This window comes from Barbatula barbatula (genome assembly GCF_947034865.1).
Source record: "Barbatula barbatula genome assembly, chromosome: 10".
NCBI classification, from domain to species: Eukaryota; Metazoa; Chordata; class Actinopteri; order Cypriniformes; family Nemacheilidae; genus Barbatula; species Barbatula barbatula.
This window is the reverse complement of record NC_136773.1, coordinates 2,157,006-2,175,764: the sequence shown is the minus strand read 5'-3', so window position 1 is coordinate 2,175,764 and position 18,759 is coordinate 2,157,006. Positions and strand designations below refer to the sequence as shown.

Below are 18,759 nucleotides of genomic sequence, written 5' to 3'. Positions count from 1 at the left end.
ACGCTCAGATTCCAGAGTTTCAAACGGTTGTATGTCTGCCAGATATTGTCATATCAAACCACCATCAATAGAAAGCTTTTCCGCTTTCAGATTATGTAAACATCTTAATTTAGAAAAATTGACCGATTTTCTTGTCGAGGGTCACAAATGTGTTTGTGTTATTGGGTGTCAATCATTTTAAACGGTAAGCAAACTGAGTGAAAATACACGCCTATATATTCCATTTGTTGTGTCATTGTAGAGTGTAGAACTCTGAATCATAGAACGTTCGCACATTTCTTATTTTCGCTATATCTTTTTAGCAGCGTATAAAACAGGTTTTCAAGATCATAAAAGCATCATTTTTTATTTCATTTTATTTGTATTACTATAATCATTACTATACAATTTCTGTAAAAATGAATTTGTAGCTTCAAAATAAAAGAGATCTTAAATGTGTTATTTCACACGTGTCTCTATCCCGAGAGCGGCTGTGAGTTTGACTGGAAGTGGCCTGTAGTCATTAATGGGAAACGCTTGCGTCACCGCAGTCAGCTGTGTGTGCGCGCGCGTCTCACGCTTCTTGTTTCTCAGGCGGGTTTCTTTTTCTTCACTTCACGAGACTCCGCCGAGCTTTTAACTGTGAAATATATCGCAGCTTTCTTAAATAAGCTGACAAAGAGTGGAATAAAACCGACAGGGAAAGTTTCAAGGAGGAAGCGGCGTGCGGAGGAAGCAGTTCGGCGTGCTGGCCTGAGACGTAAGCGCATTCTTTCGCTTATTTATATCGCTGCTTTAAAAGAGCTTTAATCCCTGTGAACTTTAAGCGCTTAAACGAGCGAGTTGTCTGTGCGTTTGCCTGTGCTGTCAGTGAGAACTGTCGTAAAATCTTTCAAAAAGTATCCGGTGCATGAAAATGTTACATTGAGTCATTTAGCGGACGCTTTTATCCAAAGCGACTACAAAGAGTTCAGGGAGCAATAAGCGACATGTCATACAAGAGCATAGTATACAAAGTTACTAGTTTCAACAAAAGCTAGACCACTACCTGTTGAGACAAGAGTTTTTGTTTTTATTTATTGACTCTGTATTCATACACATTTGGGTATAGCGTATACTATCGCTTTATAAGATAATACAGATACATGTAGCCTTCCTGATATTATTCGAGGATCAGACACACTCGCCAAATTTAAATCTAGATTAAAGACACATCTTTTCAGCCAAGCATTCACTTAATGCAAATCACCAGGAGATGCTGACATTAGATATTATTTACTAGAATAATTTGATTTATTATATAAAACACCATGTAGTGTGTTTTACCCTTTCTTGGGTTTTTCGTTTTTTCCCCCCCTGTAAAGCTGCTTTGGAACAATGCAAATTGTGAAAGGCGCTATATAAATAAAATTGAATTGAATTGAACATGTTTAATACACGATAACACGTGTCTGTTGCGGGTAAAGTATTCCGCAGTTTTATCTGCCAACGCACAACTTGTACACCATCTCAAAACGCGTCCGTTTTCACGATACATCTGCGGTTTCTGTACAAGTGCCAGTCTTTCATTCAAAGCACGTCAGCTGGTTCCTCTGAACTCTAAACAGTTATTTGGTGAACTCTTAAGACGCGTTTGACTGGTCCGGGTGTGCCCGCCCGCCACTGCAGATCCAGCGGATGTTTTATGAATAGGTCCCCTGTCGGTCATCGTGACACTGATGGTTTGAACCACAAGGTCCAAACTCCACAAGGTCGCAAAGTTTCCAGTGTTCCCTCGACTTGTGTAGTTAAATAATGTCTCGGTTGCCCATCATTGAAAACGACAAGGAGCTGCGCTGGTCTGATGCGTTCCGATAAGAGGGATCGAGCGTGACTGCTCTGTGTTTGTAAAACCTTATTGTTCCGATGCAGAGGAATATAAAACCACGCGTGCGTCACTTTGCGTCGCGTCTTGTCGTTTTCCAGGCGTCGCGCTTTACGCGTCCTGTGAAGTGTGCATCGCCAGCGTCTTCAGCTTGCGCGTTGCTCACGGCTTCGTTTTTAATATTGACAGGGTGTAACGCAGGCAGGCAGAGACTGAACGCACATGTTGGGCCGCCTCGTCCGGTTCGTGTTCTTTAATTCCCTCGTATGCCCTCGAGTGCATTCCTCAGCGACAATGACGCGAGCGCATATGGCCTTGTTTTTCTTGGGGTATGATCTTTTATTCGCACTTGTATATTTATTTTAGCATTTCAGAATATTAAAACAAATCACTTTAAGCAATGTTCATTTATTACATTACATTTAATTGCGGTTATTTGAGGCATTCGTGTTGTTTAATGTTCCTTAAGTGTATTTCTGTGATGTTATGTCAGCTAATTGTATGTAATTAGTTTAATTTTATAAACAACTTAACTAGTTATTCCAAGCAGCCTGAGTCAGCCCGTCACACCCATTCACTTCATACCGTCTTCTTCCCAAAGCACTTTTTCCAGTGTTACATAATAGTCTAGAATTAAACCAGACACTTGTATATGCGAGACAGCAGATGGCGCTGTGTGCCGCTCTTTGTTGCGCATCATTTACAGTGTGATTTTGCTTTTGTTGTGGATGAGGGTTTGAGTTTGTCTCATATAAACAGAAGAGCAATCAAATCTGGTCATTCATTCATTCATTCGTCTCATACATCCGTCACACAGTCGTAATGGTTTATCATGGGTGATGTACTGGCCACCCACTGAGTGTCATGTGACCGAAATAGTGTGCGGTTGGTTGAAGAGCTTTATTTTCCTCTTCTCTTTGTACCCTCTGGAGGTATCCGGGCTGAAACATTGTCGACGGCTTCTGTAAAGGGAACATGTGTAAAACAGATGTCAGACAGCCGGACACGTCTGTCTCACCCTATGCATGCATGTATGTACGGTATGACGCCTCGGTGGAGACTCTGAGTCACTCATGAAGGCCAAACCTCTGTTATGGCTTTTTATATAGTTTATGCAGATCCCTACTGAACTGGCAAGAGCAGTGTTCAACGAAAATAGGCAGTTCCTCGAAATAAATATGTGTGCTTATATTTACATTTAGCAGATGCTTTTATCCGAAGATACTTACAGAGAGTTCAGGGAGCAATAAGCTTGCCTTTTCTCTAGCTAAAAATGAAAAAAACAAACGTATGGTTGAGATAATGTATCATGCGTAAATGGTAATGATCCCTGTCATTTTGTGGTTTCCCACCCTTTTTGTTACTCTATAATTTCTTCCTAGAGCATTCTGGACGCAGTGTGCGACAGCCAAGCTACAGTAGATTCATCGCTCTGTAGAGACTCATGTTTACGTCTTGCTGTGTCAGTTCACTGTCTCTCTGTGTTAATGGTGAGGCTCTGAATGTGGTGGCAGATGTCAGCTTTTCCTAATCCCGCTGTTCATTTTGCTGAAATGAAGAGCTGCATATTTCTGCACTAAGATGCTTAAATTAAGAGTTCGGCGAGCCGCTTAACCAGAAACCAGCAGCCTACCTGAGAGTATCTGTACATCACCTATTAATGTCTATTCACACAAACGACATCAAAGTAAATCAAAGCATGAATGTCATCAAAGTTTTATTTATAGGGTCGGTTTTAAGACACAGCATCAGTCCTCATATTTTATTTTCCAAAATGTGTTTAGATGCACGAGACCCCTGTGTGAACTTGAGGAAAAATGGCTAAATAAAGCAAAGTTATTTCTATGAAATATTGAGTAATTTGTCTGAAGATCAGCGTATAATATGTGATGAAGTTAATATAGGGCTGTTCAATTATTAGGTGATGCAGAATAAACGTTTGAGTTTGTGTTTACACAATATATGTCTGTGTAATGTGCATTTTTATTTTGGTGTATGTATTTAGGAAATATGTGCATGTATAGATTTATATGTATTCATTTGATAATTTCTTTAATATTTACATGTATGTGTTTATAATGAAAAAATGAGTATGCACAGTACATGGCTATATCATGTAAACGGGTTAAAGATGAAAAAGGGTTTAAGCATTAAAAAGATATTTGTAATACTGCTAATTGCTGTTTGCAATTAAATTACATTTTTTATTGTCGTTTTTATTTTATCCTACATTCTTCCTGATTTACATAAGACGCCCACTACAATGTAATCCAGTGCAACAATCTTGTCAGGCATATTTACAACAAAAATTTGTGTCATATCAAAAGACCCCAAATGCTACATTTGTAATTTGCCACTATCCAAGGTTTTGCCCATTTGTCCATAAGATTGATTTACAAAATTTCAAGCACAATGAAATGTAATATGCTCCGATGTTGTTTGGATGGTACATAAATATTGTGTTACACTGAATGACAATGTAACATTATTTCAACCAGATTTTCACATTTTATTCTCCCCAAAGTTTGTCGAAACCATAAAGTAGACATTTAAATGTGGACATAAAATCACTTTTTGTAAGAAAAATGAGCTTACACTATTTTTGTAAAAGCGATAACTCACGACTAATTGTTGTTCAGCTCTACTGTAACTTTAAACGTCTAAATGTGTTTGATTGTCGTCTTTATTCATTTTTGTAATTCCAGCAGCGATTGCCTGTAGTTTCTATTACCTTGTGTGCTGTACCTTGGCCAGATAATATTGTCAAGCCATTATCAAGCCATTATTAAGACATTGCCATTATTTGCCAACACCGCCTTACCTTGATGTTGACCTTCTTTATTTGAATTGTTTTATTTGTATTCCTGTGAAGTGAGTCTACTTGCTGACTGCTGAGTAATAGCAGCAATAGAGTCCGTCATATTATTTAATGCATTTATGGCCTACATGTTATCCGTCTTTTCATCTTTACATAAGAAATCTGTCAATGATTTTGTGTATTTCGCTTTTGTATGGGTGAAAAGTTAAACTGCAGGATTTTTAAACATACATATAATTCACAACTTTATACATATAGCATATTATTTAGATATCAGATATTTTCTACACAGCCGTGGAAAAAAAATTAAGAGACCAATCCAAATTTTTAATATAATCAGAAATTCTATATGTATTGTGGTCATTCCATTTCAGTGACCTTTGAATTTCTATAAAATTAAACCTCAGGAGTGACAAAAGTTCACATAGATAACAATCCAATCTTTTTTTTACTTTACCTGAATGCATGTAGAAATATTACTCTTTTTTTTTTTTTTTTTTCTTTTTTTACTTTTTCTTGAAATCCAAAGCATATTTTCTGTATTTCCAATTCTCATTTTTGGCAAATATATGTTAAAAAACTACTTATAATTGATATTTGGGAGATATTTGTTATTGACAGAATTGCTCACAGAATGAAACAAAAATGATCATTTTACATAAACATAAATTGTAGATTATTTTTTAATTGACGGCTAAATTTAAGTGGCTGTGTTTTTTGGTAGTGATTTAACAATGCTTATACTATAAAAGTTAATATGTTTTTCTGATTTGTCAGTGAATTAGATCTTACATTTTCTAAATGCTGCCTAGGCAGCTCACTAGGTTTTGAAAGACAGCCATTATGATGGCTTTGTACAACAAATACACCCATTTTTTAAATTTAGATTTTGCATTTGGTGACAGTGATTTATCAATATGTTGTTTGTTAACAAATTCTTGCATATTCTATTAGATGTGTATGCTTGTTTTACATTGGCACCCTGCAAAGTTCCATATTACAGAGAGGAAGTACAGAACAGTTTATGTTTGCAATAACGTGAAAGTACGGGGGGTTTTGGGTGGAATTTCTGGTCACCTTTTTGTGCCTTGTCATTCTAGATATAAAGTTGATCATCTTTTCACCATGTCAGCTCTTTTATCTACAGTTAGTGCAAGTGGTGCTCTGTTTAATAATTTTCATGCCACTGTATCTGTGGTGTGCAGCACCATCGGCAACTCCAAAGTGATTCAGCCAGATTTCTAGAAGGCTTTTAACTAAGGCTTACAGAAACGACAACATAAGAAGTTTGCGATGAGGGTCTATGAATTCATGGGAGTTCAATATGTGTGTGCATCTATGCAAACCTATTTGAAGGTTTAAATGAATGATTAAGATGACAGCTGGTTAATTTTTCCCCAAATTTTCCAGCCTATTTCATATTTTACGCTAAAGGATTTTTAGAATATTAAAAAAACTCTGCACATATTTTTATAAGTATTAAAAATATTCTTAATGAAACTTTGAAAAAGACAGTCTTATTCTGATTATGCTAAATAACCCGATTACCAGTAAGGTCTTGTAAACGCGTGAAACGTTTTCTTTTATCGGGGAAAGCTCATATACGGCATAAGTAGTTTTTTGCCCATTACTCTGATTTTGCGCTGCATGTAAACGCCTTTACCGGTTTCTCTCCATTTTGTTGATGTGCACATGTCTGACAGCGAAATAGTAAAAGTCCCAAACCTAACCGTTAAATAAACCCATAAAAGGCCGCTCTAGAATCATGCAGTTCATGTAGAAATGGCTAAATGAATAAGTATTGTTGCATTTGCAGGTACTGTGGACATGAGAAGAGATTTAAAATGACAGCTTCTGACCAATTTCCTGTATTTTATTTTCTACAAAACAATTTGGTTACAGTATTATTATTCAGAACAGTACCCATAAAGGCTTGTTGTTTATCTGTGAACTGAAGTATGTGACCCGTTCACTGTTTAACATACCCCTTAAATGGGTAATGAACCAGAAGATGCTCTTTTGTCTGTCCACACACACTGGGGGATATTTTCAAACGTCTGTGGTTGCATTCCAACATAGAGGTCCAGTGATCTGTTTTGACCACATTGTAATTCAGACCCCATGACTGGCACTGCCATTTCCCGCTGAGTGTGGCGCACAAAGTATGATGAACAGGCCTGCAAGACGCAATGCAACGAGGTCAACTCACTATGGCAACAACCAATCGCGAACAAGCTTGGAGTTTTTGAATGGATTTTCAAGTTTTTGCATAAATGCAAACGCAGTTGTTACATCACCAGAGATCAAGCGATGGGTGCGGTTAAATCTGTACTGCTGTGACAGATGGGCTGCATGAGAGCAGGACGGGCAGGCAGAGACCAAAGATCATGTTTCTGTGAATGTTTGGAGTTTGCCCAGCGTTACATAGCACGAGTTTGGAGAAAGACCGGACTATCGACAGGAATTATGGAAGGAGTGGACTGACCTGCGAGAGTTTTACTATCATTAAATGACTGTAATGCAACAATAAAACCATCAGTGATGGAAGAAGAGACGATTTGTGTTTGGATAAACGTTTATGACTCCACTGTTCTGATTTCTGTGGAATTATAATGTTTGGATTGATTGTCCTACGAGTCACCAGTTATCAAAGAAGAGGCATTGAGATGGACATAAAATGTACAAGGGAGGACCTGTTGTTTCCTGAGTAACAAACAATATAGCTCTGTTATTCTACAAGTGTGTGTGTGTGTTTACAATGGTGTACGTGCAGTGAGTTGCTTATCAAGGTGTGTCTGTATATGGTGTGTCCTGGAAGATTGTAATGGCTTTTGTTGATTATAAAACAGGTGACCATGAGTCCTCCCTCCCTCATCCTCTCTCGAGCGAGAGACAAGAGCCATCTCATTTGCTGATCCGATCACTAACAGATTATCTGTCTAAATGAGCCGTAGACAAACTCTCACAGAGGTGTCTGACAAAACACTCAAAGTTAAGCCACTATCTACCTTGTTTATGGACTTTGGCAACCCAAGAGAACTCGAAGGTGCAACTGATATCGTGCCTGTAAGATAGTGTTCTGCGCTCGACTTCACCCTGAAACAAGAGCAGCCGGAATGGCTCCAAAAGGAAACTTCATCTCTGTTTGAGACCGAACTCATTTGCGGAGTCGCTTGTTAAAACCAAATTGTGAGAGCCGCCATGTATGTGCTGTGCACCTTGGTGTTGCTTTCTCTCAACAGCCTGTTCAAGAGACCTAAGTTCCTGGAGCCCCTACAACCCGAGGCTGTGGAGGACTTCAAACAGCCCAGCCCGGTTGCAGTCAAACCTGGACGTAAGAAGAGGAGCAAGCAGTCCTGGTCAGGTATTTCTAGAGCCCTAGAGACTTCAAAAGTCCACAGGCAACGTGGTTTTGAAAGCGGTCTGGATGGAATGACTAGGAAATCATGTCGAAGTAGATGTACACAACAGGAGAATGTGCATGTCAGGAGGAGAAAAGCACAGGTGAGATTGAAGCTGGAAAGATGTGCAGGGGTGGGGGGTATATCTAATGTTTTTGGATGTGGCAGATGAGAGTTTAAGAAGGTTTGAAGAAACCGTTTACGCTGTGTGCTTTTGGATGGAATCCCTCCATTTGATCCAAATAATTTATTGATTTTCTTCTCGTTATTTATGAGTGTTGTATTATTGATTTGATGAAACATCAGATGATGCTTTGAGGTTTACGCTTGGCTTCGTGCTCTGTGGGCATATAGAGTGCCCCAGACAATCGTTGAAGAACGTCAAAGGCGCTTTATTTAAATGAATATGTCCGAGGTTGTCTCGTCCCTTATCCAAATGGGATCCCAAGTTTGTGTTCTTCTGTGATGAGGAATTGTTTCCTTGCAGTTATTCACAAATTGAAATTACCTGGAATTGGTAAGCATCCTCTTTTTCATACCCACAACCCATCTCCCCAATTGTACATTCACTGTCCTGTATCTGCTGTAATGGAAAGTTTCAGCAGATAAAATCCGGTTAGCTGCGGCGGATGAGATGTTATGTAAGCAGTGGGTTTATCGGAGAGCTCCCTGTCCTTTCATCATAACATTCATTCGCACAATCTGTCATTGTTGGGTGTTCTCAATCTTCTTTGCAGTCACTAGTTGTATCTTCAGCAATGATCTCCTTTCTTGGAATAAGTTTTGTAAGATCATTTTGTCAGGAGCAGCATCAGTTATTATAAAAACGGTTTATTGGTTGATAAGGCAGACCTGAGGTAAAGGCTCCTCATGTCAACAGTATGTTACGCAGCATTGAGACTGCATCACTTGTGACATTAAACATCACCCATTGCCATTGGCAAAAAGGATGATACCGCTGGACTCCTGAGTACATGAAAGCAAACACTTCTATGTCTGCTTAACGTGTAGTTGAGTTTTAAAACGTGTTAACATGTTTTGTAAGGTAATGCACATGTTGTGTCTAGCCAAAAGGAGTGCTTACCACATTACCATAAATCTCATGAGAATTCGTATGTATTTCGCGTAAAATGTGGTTCTACAAAACGTATATTTATTTACGTTTGTACAAACAATAAAACGCGAAATACTGACTTATTTAGAGCATCTAAATGCACAATACTGATGTACAGACGACACACAAGACGTTAATTATTTCCAACGTTACAGACTTACAAATGAATCGAGTCGATATCAATGCATATCGTAGTCGCTGTATTCATTTTTATTTTATTTTATTGTATTTATTTCTCATAAGCCTATCAATGGCATTAATTTCAAGTGCATTTAAAGTTTACTCGTTTACTTATGAAATGATTTCAGTTCTGTGTGATTTCTGCTGCCATCTCGTTTAGAAGAAACAAGACTTTATACTCTCAGAATGAATAAGGTTTCTGCAACCGTTTAACCATTACTTATCATGTGATCTTTGCTTTGTTTGCCATGAAACACAAAGTTATTTTCTCCGACATGCTGACAGTAGAACCATAAAATACACCTAAACGACTTCGAAAAACAATCAGTGTTTTTTTTTATATTGCGATTACGATTTAATTAGCGTTATTATTTTTTTCGCATCTTATCTTCTGTATTATTTAATAAATCAACAAATCATGGTAACCAACGCAATATTAGACAGACTTACTATAAACTATAGGCCAGGCTAAAGATGATATTAATTGATACATGATTTGATTGACATATTTTTATAGAGCTACCCCAATCATACTAATATATTAAATGATTTGTTAAATTTCTAGAAACTAATGTGCACATTACACGAATATGAAACAAAACTGTGGCTTTACCACACTCAGCAATTTGATAATGCCGAGTCACAGTAATCAACATATGATAAATTTGTGGATTGCACTTAAACACTGTCTGTCAGCTTAGTAGATATGAACTATTAATATCTGTATTATCTTATATATTGTCTTTTATTATTGTGTAAGTGCTGCATGACGTTAGTAGTATTGCCCCTTGAGGTAGCATTTATGTTAGCACACACAATACCTTACACATTATCCACACAAATGACGTGCTGTTGCTCTTTCTGTCGAGCCTGATGCTATTGTACAACAGGTCAATGTACAAATTCATTATATTAAATGCAGACGTGCGGGAAGCGCGCTTAAACTGAGACAGGCGCAGTCGCAGCGTGCATGTGGTGCAACATGCTCTTCAGCTGCAGCTCATGGTTCAAATAAAGACGTGGTGAGGTGCAACGCATTCTCTTCACTCGTAGGCAGTCAGCACAAGAGAGCAACATTTTTAATGATTTTGAGATAGTACTGGTGAGCTCCAGGCAGATTTAACGTTTCGGCATTAGTAAAATCGCACTTGCTACGTATTTTGTGCTTGTAATTTTAACATACAAGTATCTACGTATAAACAATGAGATCAGGCTGATAAACCAGATGAAGACAAAGATTAAGCCTGTTCCAATGCATTGCATCGTCTGTAGAATTGCTGAATGATGTCTAAGCAGAAAATTTCCATTTATGCAAATTCTTTTTTAAACTGTGCACCTTTAATGTCCATGTACACGTCCATGTTTTTTACTTTATCTCACTATAATTTATGTTCATTCAAAAGTTTGCTTAAGTTTGATTTGTTGTGGCAGTGCTAGATTTTCTTTAATGGGGTCAGTGGCCGGTCAATATTGAAAACATCCCATTGTGACACAGATTTAGAGCTGACACGTCAATCGTTCTGACGTCGAGCTTCTTTAGTAAACATTTGACATGCACATAACAGTGGTTTGTATCCTTCGTTTTTACAACCTTTAGGAAAAAGTTTAGTAATGCTGACCTGTAATTTTGCAAATACTGTAGCTTGTACAACTATAAAACAATCTTGGCTTAGCTCAGCCTACTGTATGAAGATAGGTCGTCGTGGATGCAAGGTAGGGCTGGGCGATATGGCTAAAAAAAAAAATCTCCGATTTTTTCACAACAAACCCGATTTTCGATTTTAATCGATTTATTTTTTCTATTTAAAAACAAACTACAACTGACAAAGAAATAGCTCAAAACAAATGTACTCTTTATTTTGTTCTGATTTTCCTTTATGCAGTTTAATCTAAATTTCCCATTGGGGCATAAGTGTAACAGGAAACAAGCCTTAAAACATGCTTGTAAACGAGATGGCAGGCCCTGCCATTGTAAACAGTGAAAATGTAGCTTATCAGTTTTCTAATAACCTCAAACTTACAGTGACACAATGCACCTTCAAAATAACTTAAAATATGAAAAAATAATTTAATTGTGTCCATAAATGTGGCAAAAATGACTAAATTAGATTGTACAAAAATACATACAGCAGTGGTATTCATAAAGTGCAAACAAAACTTTAAACAGTTTTCCTGAATCCCTGAAATTGTAAACAAAATGAAACATCTACATCCAATACTTTAGTTTCAACATTCTTCATTTACACATTTTTAGCCAGGAAGACAAGCCTGTCTACTACCTCTGGCTTAAGGCATGCCCGGTTACATGTAACAATGCCCTCTCCCACACTGAAAAGCCTATCTGATGGGGCACTTGTAGCAGGGACAGACAAGTGTTATTGGCCAGATTACTGAGCCTTGGGAAGTTTGGTTCGTGACGCTTCCGCCACTGAAGTGGATCAGTGTCTGGGTGTGCCGCTACCCTCTCAACAAAATCCATGTCGCAATTAGACGAGAGCCGCTTGCCAGAAGCCCCTCCCATGATGCGCATTTCACTCACGAATGGCGCGAATTACACGCGCAAATGGCGCGAATTACACGCGTGAATGAAGCGAGTAAAATCAAAATGTTCAAGCGTCCAACTACTCGCGAATAGCGCGTTTTATTCGCGCAACTCGCGTTTGGTGTGAACACTCGAGAGCGTCGGTCGTAGAAGTTAAAGAGAAAACCGATTTTCATTTAAAAAAATCGCCCTAAACGTCAAATTCGAGTTAATCGATAAAATCGATTTATCGCCCAGCCCTAATGCAAGGTTTATCAAACAGTTGCTCATATTTCCGAACTGTGTCCCGTTTTCTGTGCACTTGCTCATGTTTGCGATTGTAACCCAGTTACCTTTTGAGTTTGTGTCTGTTCTCGTGGGATCGTCACAACAGAAGAATGATGTTAGTGTAGTTGCTGTGAGACCCGTAGATTAATACACCACACAAATGAGTGACCAATTACACCCGCTTTGGCAGGCCCGCAAAGACACGCAACTATTTGCGGTCTTTTGTTCATCAATATGAATAACACATGATTCTCAAAAGAATGGATTTAATTTAACACATGGATTCCTGTGGCTGAGCTGGTGAAGCATGCAGGGCAGAGGTTATGGCTTTCAGTTTTTACACGGATGGTGAAGCGTGTTCGTAGATGTCGAACATAGTCGAGAGAGGGCGAGAGAGAGAAGGTTTGCGGGGGGCCGAGATACTGGCTCAGATTCCACCGTTACCAGGGAACAGCGACGGGAGAAAGAGCATACTTGTCAGTACACACAGAGAGAGAGAGAGAGAGAGAGAGAGAGAGGAGGTGTGTGAGAGGGACAAAGAGAGAGCAGCTAGTGGCGGTGCACAGATCGGCTGTATGTGTTCCTCTATGTGAATGTATATGCATGTCTGCTCTGAACGTAAACGCTGCAAAATGATGGAGGGATGAGAGACGGCAGGAGGCCGCAAGGACATAGGTAAGTTCAGAGATATAGGGAGACATTTTTTTAAGGATTTCTTTTCTTCAACCACCATCATTTGGTTTCTTGTGATGATGAACCTATAGTATGATCTCCTGTAGCAAGTAATGCATCGTGTTTGCATATCTGCTGATGCTGTGAATCGGTCGCCGGGCGCTGTGTTTTAATTCTGCGGTTTCCAGTCCAGATGTTTTCACGCCAGCTTTGATGTGTGAGATGGAGGGATTTAGAGGAGCAGATAGGGAGGGAGGAATGATTTTACTCCTTTATATCGGGGGGATGGGTAGGCTGTAATAACTGCATGAATGTTTTATGGGTCTCTTGGTTAAATAGACCATCCGTGTGTTTTTATTCCTGCGCGCTGCTTGGTTCTACGGTGATTTAGACAAAGACAGAAATGCAGACAGACATGTGGTGAGACACACGAGACTACATAGGAAGGATATAGGGATATCAGACAGACGTGTGACAGACCGTTTGACCACAGGATTCGGTTTGATACTGCTGACAGACTGTGCGCGCACTCATGTGAATAATTGATGCTGTACACTATGGTGAATACATGAAACATGACAGGATCATCTCTTATTTTGTTTTTTATTTCCAGAATAAACTTGTGATTTTATAATGTGACGTGGTTTTATAACACGGCATGTTAGCAGACCTGTGCGCACACATGTAATGATGTTCTTTATATGTACGTGTAAATGTATATGTTTAAGACATTTTGCAGATGCTTTTACACCGTTACGCTTGTGTGTTTTGCCCATGTCATTGGTATCGCATTATTGTATTGTATTTAAGTATTAATTGACATCCATTCAGTTCTGTAGAGATTGGTTGACTTTCTTTCAATGCTGCATGTAAAAAAATACAATTAAAATACCATTTAAATTATAAAAAAATCAGACAAACAGTAAAACAAACAAAAATATATAAATTCTTCATTGTCTCATAAACATATCAACATTTATTTAATTCAAGTTATATACCCGAGGTCTCCAAGTCCACAAACAAATGTAACATGTCATGTCACTTTTAGAAATATTCTTGAAGTTATGTTTGTTTATGTCTCATGAATCTGAAACGGTCTTTCAATGCATAACGTGTTTTACAGCACAGATTTTCAGATCCACGTAGTCTCATTTGACCGCTGTTTTTTGTAACATCGCCAGTGTTTTGTACGGACTTGTGTCTGGTGATCTAGTGTCTGTTGGAGGATGTGGGTAGCAGAACTAAAATAGAAGATGAGACGCTTGGGACAGAGCGAGGCAGAAGTAGGCTAATGAGATTCACACACACAGTGTTCATGCGCTGCTGCAAAAGATGAAAATGATCATGTCTGTATGATCAAAATACATCTACAGTTAAACCAAGGGTTTCAGTGTAGTGCGTCTTTAGATGTCAATCTATAAGGACTAGATTAAAAAACACTTGTGCACAAATGAGCGATGACATGATGATCTCTGGTGTGGCATTTCATCAGGGGATATGAGCTGATGATCCGTTATTCCCAGTGGAGGAGAGCGTTGTATGAGGTCCTCCCTGGAGACCAGACGATGCTCTGCTGAAACGTCAGAAGGATCCGGGTGTTGTTTTACTGATGAGCGAGCGTAATTTGACTTTAGGGAGAGAGATGGGGGGATCTTGGGTGTCATAAAGTTGTGGGGTTCACAGGGACTTGTGTTGATCTTTATTTTGTTTGTTCATGTAAATGATGTAAACATGCATTAATTGGTGAGTTGTTGGTTCTTACTGCTCCCCCTTGTGGCCAATCAATAACAAATACAGTGACGCTCAAGGGGCAAATGCATCTTGTTGTTTCATTCACTGACTGCTATTAGCAAAACATGTAGATGTAGCTACAGTATGTAAATATGTGTGAATGTGTAAATATAGGGAAAAAGGTGTATTGTTTAGTGAAAAGTAGACTTGGTACGTGACTTTCGGTGAAAAAAGAGAACTAATGGTTACATTGTTTTCTGCCGTGAATGTTTTCTAATAAAAGCAGTTTTTGCCTTTTGTTCCAGCCTCCGAAAATGTTGTGTTAATATTTATAAACTGTATATTGGCTCCAATGTTAAAGAATTATCGGTTATCGGTCAAATTGTACATATAGGTACATCCCTATTAAAAACACAGTACGTGGTGTTTTGAGCTCTTGTTATACTATGCATTTCAGAAAAAAGGATGCCATGTAGATTACGTTCAGAGGCCCTACTGTAAGTGGCATTTTTCTAAACACGGTCACCGTTTGTTCTGTCACAAACTGTACGATCAGGTGAAAGTACTGTACAGGTCGAATGCAAGGATTGAATTGAATCCCTTCTGCCATGACGGAGGAATGAGGTCATCTGCTGACAGCTTAAAGGATTATGGGGAAAATATGCTTGGCATAAGCTGTTGTGTCTCAGCAGAGCGAGGTGAAGATGCAAGATGTCTTAACTATCCTGCAAACGTTTACTCTTTCTTGCTGTTTCTCACTTTCATTTTATTAATAAGAGCAGTAAGTCATCAGCATGAAGATTTAGAGAAGTCAGGAGTAGTTGATGCGGAGATGTTGGGTTGGATGGGATCGCTCATTAACTGGGGCTGGTTGGAGCATGTCCGGGACCGCAGGAAGTCCGGATTCCCGGTACAACAGGACTATGGGCATGTCAGTGAGAGACCTCGAATAGGAACTTTAAGGTTTTTTTTCAGTGGTCTGGTTGTAATAGTCAGGTGTAGTGTGGTGTTATTGTGGAAAATTCACAAAGCTTCACAAAGAGTATAGAGCTTTTGTTTGGATTAATATTATTTGCATTACATGAGTACATTGCATCACATTCACTTTCCATAGTCATTTTTAATCCTACTATGGAAAGTTAATGGGGGCAAATTTTGAAGTGAAGTAGGATTATTCTTATTTCAGAATTTCTGTACACAGAATCATCAATGAGAATTTAGAGAAGACCCTAGTAGTCCTAAAACAAGCTTAATATAACCTTTATTACATAACTAAATTTGCTGGTGAAAAAATCCTGTTTTTATAACATTGACTGAATGAATTTTATGCAGATGAATAACATATTCACACCACAAGAGGGTGCCCAAGTGTACAATTCCGAACTAGTTAAACAGATTATCACTATACTGGTGGTATTGAATACCTTGTGTTTTTGACCAGATGGGTCTGTTTAGACAGTAGACTATAAAGACTATACATAGCCACAGTTCAATATGCAGGTGCTTGTGTTTTATGGACTTTAATCCTCTTCAAGGTGGCTGCTGGGCTATAATCTGTTCGGATAGCTCCATGAGCGTGCTTATTGTTGTTCATTTTGTTGACAATATAGGGAACACGGTTGTTTACAATAACACATTATCATATTTTACTTTGTCTGCAACGTGTATGGGTTGTGGGCAGTATGTGGATTTTTCTGTATGATTAAAACACAGGGGTGGGCAGAGCTGGCCCCTAAAGAGCCCCTTAGTTCTCCATATAAGCGAGCTAAGCGGCTAAGGGACTAAACATTCAATATTTGACAAGTGTTGTATAAAATTTAAAAGGACAGTTCAGCTAAAATTCAAAGTTGTGAAATGATCAAATGTTAACTATCACAATACACTTCTAATGCAAGGTTTATGTGTTTTTGTTTTTATGACATCACAACTACAACTAATTGAATTGTTAGATTTAAAGTGTGCGTGCATATTATCAAACATTGACAATAGTCGATTGTATTGAGGTCACAGGGAGACCCCCAAATAAAATTCTGCTTGGGGCCCCATAAAAGCTTGGGCTAGACATAAGTGACTGTAAGCTATCACAAATGTTTTTGGCTTGTTACTCGATAGACTGTATTTATTCCACCTACAGTTCACTTCCTGACAACGTTCAGCTGATATTCAGTTATTTTTATAGTTTGTGTGTTCTTGTTTAATGTTGGTATGTACCAAGGTTTGACTTGCGTTGTTCAGCTTCCTGTCATTATAGGGACACACTGCTAATGTTTAATCTACTACACATAGCATGGACTACTATATCCCACAATGCAATGCTCTTACTTTGAACTTCCTTTTTCAATATGACAAATACACTTTAAACGATGACAACCACTATTTGCCCTACTGAGTTTTGATATTTTTAGGGAAAAAACAAATCACTCAAAATAATCACTTGGACTTTAAAGGTAATAACATGATTTAATATTAAAAGTCAAACATGCAAGATTTCTATATTGTTTCACATCATAGAAAATGGCATGCAGTTTATCGTAATTCATAGCCATGTGAACCATAGACACTTTGTAGAGATTTCCAAAAAAAGCAAAGGGTGAAAAGAAAGAGGTGTCTTCAGTCAGCTATTTGTCACCCAGTCTTTTGTGATTTTCTGTGTCCACAGGCGGTCCAGCGGTGCGGTGCGGGTCTGCTCGGCCCTGTGGTCATGTACGGCACACGAAAGACCTGGGACGTCGGCCACACCCCCTGCCTTCAGGAACTCTGGAACACAGACCTCCCATTGGACGGTAAGCGTCATCAAATGGGTCAACTGGAAACCGGTGTGGCAGCATTTCTTTTAAAGGATTGTTTAAATATTTGCGTGAGTGTTGAAGAGAAGTGAAGAGAAAGACAGAAGATATGTGCGTAAGAGAGCTCTCGCTCACTCACAGAAAGCAGTGAGAGAGGCTTTCTCTCTTACTGACAGAGTGACATTTCCAGACTGAATGGAATACAACAGCGTTCTGTCCAGGTACAGTAGGGTAAATCTCCTTAGAGACAGACCGGGGGCTTGAAGACTGGCAATGTTGTGTATGTGTGTGTGTGTGTTAAACAGAGAGAAATCGTACATGCGAGCTTAAGCTTTCCGTTCTGCATGGGACAATACAACAGGCACAGCAATTGTGTGAGGAAACAATGACCAAATAACACTAAAAAGAGGTAAGTGCGAGAAGCCAACAAAGAGAGAGAAACACTGGGATGTTGTGGAAAGCGATGCAGACTGCAGATTTTGTGTTATTTGCGGTAATGCAGCGACTGATTTGCAGTGTGTTTTGAGAGAAAGCGTCTCTACCTGCTGTGTCATGGTTAAGCGCACCGGCGTCTCGTCCGTGTGAGCGCGAAGGACCACGGGTGTCTGACATCAAGGACAAAAAGCTGATTGTTTTCCCTTGAATAAGGTTCAGGGGCTGGTATGAGGTCCAGGTTAATATATCACCCGCAGTAGACTGTTATCTTGTACCTTATCGCGCTTTACCGGTTTCCATGGCGCTTAGAAGACCCTGAGACGTGTTTGTCAGAGGATTGAGTGAGCGAGGGGAGAGAGAGATTTAGAGTAATTGATGTCAGGTTGAGGGTTGCTGTACTGCGGTGTGCTGCAGTGTGAATGAATGGTGCATTTGTTTCGGTGTATGTTTGGATTAACCATTTAATTGAGTAAAGTAGAAGCTGGAATGTGGATTAATGTTCATTTCCTTGAGCGCAATTTGTTGTTTTTGTGTGCGTGTAGTTTCAGCAAGTTCTTTGGATATCCTGATGAGTGATGGTGAGGAAGAAAGCTCCTTCCTCTCACTGCCTAATTCTGTCCTTCAGCGCCATTGTTTGACCTCTGACCTCTCTGAAGCGGCCACCTCTGAGCAGCAACAGCTCCTGATACAGGTACGGCCTCCTTATAAATATTTACTTCATAGTGCATTGTTCTGTACAATTCAGTCTTTCCTCACTGATTATTGTACATAAGGATCATTCACTTACAAATGCCAATTTTCATTACTTTACCAACAACCTCTATCTTGTAAAAAAATCTAAATGTGGACGCTTACAAGATTTCAAGGCTTTTAAACGGTGAATTGCAAATTCAACTTGGCTTCGTCCTATGGTAGTGTTTTGGTTTAGAAGACTTGAATGTCTAGTGACTGTAGTGCAGGTCCATCTGTT

General features: G+C 39.0%; 1 protein-coding gene across 19 annotated transcripts in view; it reads left to right on the top strand.

Annotated features, from left to right (window-relative positions):
- Positions 1 to 462: 462 nt before the first annotated feature.
- The window catches only part of kifc3 (kinesin family member C3), a 31,327-nt gene continuing 13,030 nt past the window's right edge, over positions 463 to 18,759 (top strand). For 5 of the 19 annotated variants that reach the window (XM_079466081.1, XM_079466080.1, XM_079466079.1 and 2 more), the window contains exons 1-3: positions 7,535 to 8,165; positions 17,228 to 17,351; positions 18,332 to 18,480. In XM_079466081.1, the coding sequence (XP_079322207.1) occupies positions 7,863 to 8,165; positions 17,228 to 17,351; positions 18,332 to 18,480 (576 nt within the window). In that variant the 5' untranslated portion in view covers positions 7,535 to 7,862. Of the gene's footprint in view, positions 740 to 7,534; positions 8,166 to 12,610; positions 12,841 to 15,241; positions 15,500 to 17,227; positions 17,352 to 17,389; positions 17,576 to 18,331; positions 18,481 to 18,759 lie in introns of those variants that run through there. The other 14 variants (XM_079466085.1, XM_079466084.1, XM_079466083.1 and 11 more) reach the window with 9 other exon arrangements.